The following is a 5,031-nucleotide window of genomic DNA, read 5'->3' on the forward strand; positions in this document are numbered from 1 at the left end:
ATATATATGTATATGTATAATAATATATATATATATATGTATGAGTGGGTATACCTCCATCCCTAATCAGCATAATGTGCTCCTCTCAATAAATATTTAAAGCGTCAGGATGCCTAAGCGAGAAGCTAAGCTCCGTGCCCTGGCTGAACTCGTGAAAACAATCAACGATCTTTCGAAACCGAATGAATCTCAATATGTCATTCGCACGCACACTATGCGGTCCAAGGTATATGGATGTCTTAATTCTGAATATAATATGTGGTATAGGTTAGTGTCACATTTTGGTATCCGTCTGAGTCGTTCCGGTGCACTCTGTGCATGTAGTCTCAAGGCGTTCTGTGCGTGCTACCATCGTTTCACGTGTCTGTGTTGCCCAGTGGGCAGTGCCAGCACCCGGGTGACTGGTAACTGCTGAAGTGCATTCACATATCTGATGTGGTCCACGAGTGTAGAGTAGAAGATTAATAAACCTAAACCCTAAACGCTGAGTAGATTGGTTGGGCCACATACGTAGGTCGAGTGTGGTGTCCATGGTGTGTCACATGCCGAATATCGAAACCATAAAACCCTAAATTCCGCTGAGCTAAATGAGTGCGTTTATACAATAATTACATCACGAATTAGTGAGCGATTCACAAGCAAGGACAAAGGCCTGGCGCCTGGATGATCAAAGCATACAAATGCCACTTGCCGCCTATGTTCAACTGTTACTTATGTATAACTAATACGCACGGATAGTAGGGCGTCTGTAAGTTAAATGTAGTCACTGGATGGATATGATGACAAATATGAAACCCTATAAAAAAAAAGCTATTTGTTTAAAGTTGAAAATGCCTGCGTGTATGTAGCTGATTTTAGTACAACTATGTTCATTGAGTGTAGACACACTATACGACATGTAGGTGCTTATCAACAGACCAAAAATACTCAATAGGTGCGACCCATCGTACGCCCGTCGGTAGACCAAACAGAGTCGTTCTATGATGTGGAAGTACTCGTACGTGTGCCACCGCACGACGTCGTCCACACGCGCACGCCGCAGCATCTTCTCCTGCCATGCAACACGGCAGTGCACACACACAAACACACTCTCATCACCGCACCACCATGCACCACCGAGATAAACCCTAAAACCCCAGCCACCGATGGGGATGAGGCGAGCAACTCCTGGATAAGCGATGGCGAGTGTGCGCTCACTCGACAGTCAATAGACCACCGAAACCCCACGCAGTCACTGGGCACTACACCTGCATGGCCATCCGCAGACTCAGCACCAGCGCAAGAGGCGGCAGGCCCACTGGGTGCAGCAAACAGCGCCCCAACCGATCCTACTGATGCGAAGCATATTCGTGTGCCAGCAGCGCAACATAGGACGACTGTTGGTGCGAGAAACAAGTGCACACCTGCCCTACAACGGACACAGGATACACGGGCACATGCACATACACGGGGATGTGCTAAGGCGACTGAATCAGACTATGTGCACCACAGTGCTGAAGGATTAGGAGCCGAATACGGGGCCAATGGGGCAGCCGTATCGGAGGAGAGCGCTGATGGGTTCACCACTGACGAAGGCAGGTGCATCGATGCCCAGAGCAGCACGCACGGTGGGGTCGACCCGTCAAATGTTCCGAATGGGCGCAGGTTGGTTTTATGACACTTTACGTCTTTGCAACGATGTGATACAAAATACAAAAGCGGAAAGAATATATGCCACAGGTTAGACGTATACACCTCACAACCCACATGTACTCCGACTAAAACCCTAAACCCTAAAACATGTACTCGTGAACATTGGTCTAATATTGCGTCAGACTGGTTTTGAATCGCAAGCTGATTGTCATGATGCCACCTTCACTCTTCGTACATTTGTTCTTCCTCACTACCAGCAATGATCAAGGCGAGCATAGATATCTATTGAGTTTTGGCCAGGAATATAGTGTTCAAGGTGGTTGGAATGGTTCCGATTTGTTCCCACTCAATCAAGTGCCATGGGAAGATTCTATAGTGTTGGGTCTCAGTGATTCGGACAATGAGGTGTGCAAGCTGTTTAACATAGTACCTTATCTAGAACCCTAAAACCCTAAAATACTGAATCCTTATTGATGTTTGATGGTGTTATCTGAGCGAAAAGACAGCCTTTTTAAGTGGAGGACAAAATCTAAATTATCAAAGGCACGGACATTATTTTTCAAGGGTTTATCAAAGGCACATATATTGTAATTTCATTATAGGCACTTAATTATCAAGGCAAGACCGTTTTGCACGCGTGCAATATTTATGTCATAAGTACTTGTTAACTTAGTTGCCAAATGCTGTAGTTTGATTTTAGAGCTATCGGAGTACATCGTGATTTTATATTTGAACCCGCACAGCTATACATACTACGTTATTGAGTTTTGGTAGTGCGATCTGCCAAGAGGAGTACGAGAGTATACCCACACATACAGAACTTTCAGTATAGATACCTTATTCCAAACTGCTGATTTTGACTCTTAAATTGGGTTTGAAGTATATTCGAAATATAGGTGAGTCCCCACGGTCCTCGAATACGTACTAAAAACTTTATATACATTCATGATATGGTACCGACCACTTATTGCTAGCAAGATAAAGCCTTGGCAATGAAGTCATCCCCAGAATTATCGCCTGTAGCTACAATGTGACCCATTTTCCTCCATAGCAGGACATCCCCACTCAGGTCGTAAGCTCATTTGGGTGGGATACCATACGCCAGCCCAGCGACGACGACGAGGCAGCTACACCTGATAGCAATGCGCTGAGGGATGATTTTGAAGGGCTGCCTGTGTTCCACGCAAATGGCACGAACTCACTCACCCCATGTCCCACTCGTCCTACCACGCACGCACACACGCACACACACACGCAGACACACACACACACACACACACACACACACAGCTGCGAGTCTACGGCGGTGGATTCTGCGGTAGACACAAACCATGAGCACGCAGCCGTTCATGTGCTGTCACCCATTCGGCAGAGTCTGTGGTATGACCTGTGGGAAGACGATGTGATATGGGAGGACTACGGCTGCACCAACGGCCCTACTGCCGCGGAGAAGGACTTCCCTGTCGTATTGGATATGAACGATCGATTTCTGATATTCGACGACGTCATCGAAGGTTCGGAAGGGGACAGCTGTGGAGGGATGAGAAGGCAAGCGCAGGTACGTGTGCATCAAATGGGTCTGTGGGTTAGCTGATGCTTTATATACGGGTTTAATGGCTTATATAATATGCCCACTTGTGAACATACACTACCAATATCCCTGGCTTAAAGGGCGTTCGTTGGGTTTATAGCCAGATAGAGCTGCACCCTGAATGTTGATGAAGTCACACACAGTGAAGCTCTGAGTTGTCGAGGAGCTTCGATTCTGTCCTTTTCAAAAGATATAATTTTGGAGTTCCTTTCATCGAATTACAAACACATTGGGCATGGTGGCTATCTTCTCTTAGATTACCCATGACGCTTACACTACATTTACTCATGACTCTTACAACCATATCATAGACCCATTTCGATTTGCTATTTCACAGCTGGAGTTGAATTCAGATGGGAGCGGCAAAGCCGGTCATGATATGTACAACCTATCGAACGACAAGTGCTTCGTCAGACCTCCTGATATTGTGCATCGAAAGGAACATGCTCAGTGCGCTCGTGTGCTGCAGCCGCCTTTCTATAGGATTGGCTGGACGCCTCTGGAGCTCAGGAATTGGCATCGGTCGCCATTGTCATCCCTCTGCTTCAGTATGTCTAGTCATTCCTCTGGTTCAGTATGTCTAGTCATTCCTCTGGTTCAGTATGTCTAGTCATCCCTCTGGTTCAGTATGTCTAGTCATTCCTCTCTTCAGAATGTCTAGTCATTCCTCTGCTTCAGTATGTCTAGTCATTCCTCTGCTTCAGTATGTCTAGTTATTCCTCTGGTTCAGTATGTCTAGTCATTCCTCTAATTAAGTATATCTAGTTACCTCTCTGGTTCAACATGTCTAGTCATTCCTCTGCTTCAGGCTTCAGTGTGTCTAGTTACCCTCTGCTTCAGTATGTCTAGTCATTCCTCTGGTTCAGTATGTCTAGTCATTCCGCTGCTTCAGTATGTCTAGTCATTCCTCTGGTTCAGTATGTCTAGTCATCCCTCTGCTTTAGTATATCTAGTCATGAGTGTTCCCTTGTTTACGAAGGGTACGTGGGTACATGGGAATTTGTCGCGGAATCGATTAGGGTTGTCAGGGATTTAGGGATTTAGGGTCTTAGGGTTCCAGTATGTTCGAAACCGACACCGGGTAGACCATTCAACACTCGACTGGCGCATTGATTTGTACACGAGTGTTGTCATGGTTTCCGACAGACGTACTCCTCGTAAGCAAGTGTGTAATTCGAAATATACTATTACACAGGTCAGCGAGAAAAAGATATCACAGTGGAAGGCTTACACCTTAAAACGGCAAAGGACGACCAACCTGAAATGGGAAATATCAGAGAGTTGCGGAGTATCAATACAGTAGAGGATTTATCAAGCATGGTATGTACGTGCCTACACAAAGTGTTTTAAAGTTTAGGGTTTATCATGGCATGTACGTGCCCACACAAAGTGTCTAGCTCATATATCCGTCACTTCAAGCCACTGAATCAAAAGTTGTAAATTATCGCAAAAGTATTCGTGGGCGTCTGCTAGTGTGGCAAACGTATTTGCTTAACATTGATTGTATATTCGCTCGCCCACAATTGGCGCACACCACTTGTGTGCGGTATTGTTGTTCCTTGATATAGGGTTTAGGGTTTTAGCCTATACTCTTCTAGTATGTTCTAAACGTGCAAGTAAAAGGAGATGTGAAACAACTATACTCTGGGAATGTTTTCAATCGTAGTTTACTTCATGAACTACACATTGAACGCTCATGGCTACAAACATGCATACATACATACATACATACACACATACCTACATACCTATATACATATGTAAATAGATACATACATACATACATACATACATACATGCATATATAT

At 45.1% G+C, this 5,031-nt stretch overlaps 1 protein-coding gene across 1 annotated transcript in view; it reads left to right on the plus strand.

Annotated features, from left to right (window-relative positions):
• The first annotated feature begins 100 nt into the window (after window positions 1-100).
• The window catches only part of SARC_05585 (hypothetical protein), a 22,582-nt gene continuing 17,651 nt past the window's right edge, over window positions 101-5,031 (plus strand). Inside the window, exons 1-6 of the mRNA XM_014300543.1 lie at window positions 101-226; window positions 935-1,644; window positions 1,890-2,037; window positions 2,684-3,190; window positions 3,561-3,771; window positions 4,419-4,543. Of these exons, the coding sequence (XP_014156018.1) occupies window positions 110-226; window positions 935-1,644; window positions 1,890-2,037; window positions 2,684-3,190; window positions 3,561-3,771; window positions 4,419-4,543 (1,818 nt within the window). The 5' untranslated portion in view covers window positions 101-109. The remainder of the gene's footprint in view (window positions 227-934; window positions 1,645-1,889; window positions 2,038-2,683; window positions 3,191-3,560; window positions 3,772-4,418; window positions 4,544-5,031) is intronic.

The sequence above is a fragment of the Sphaeroforma arctica genome (genome assembly GCF_001186125.1).
Source record: "Sphaeroforma arctica JP610 unplaced genomic scaffold supercont1.362, whole genome shotgun sequence".
Taxonomy (NCBI): domain Eukaryota; class Ichthyosporea; order Ichthyophonida; genus Sphaeroforma; species Sphaeroforma arctica.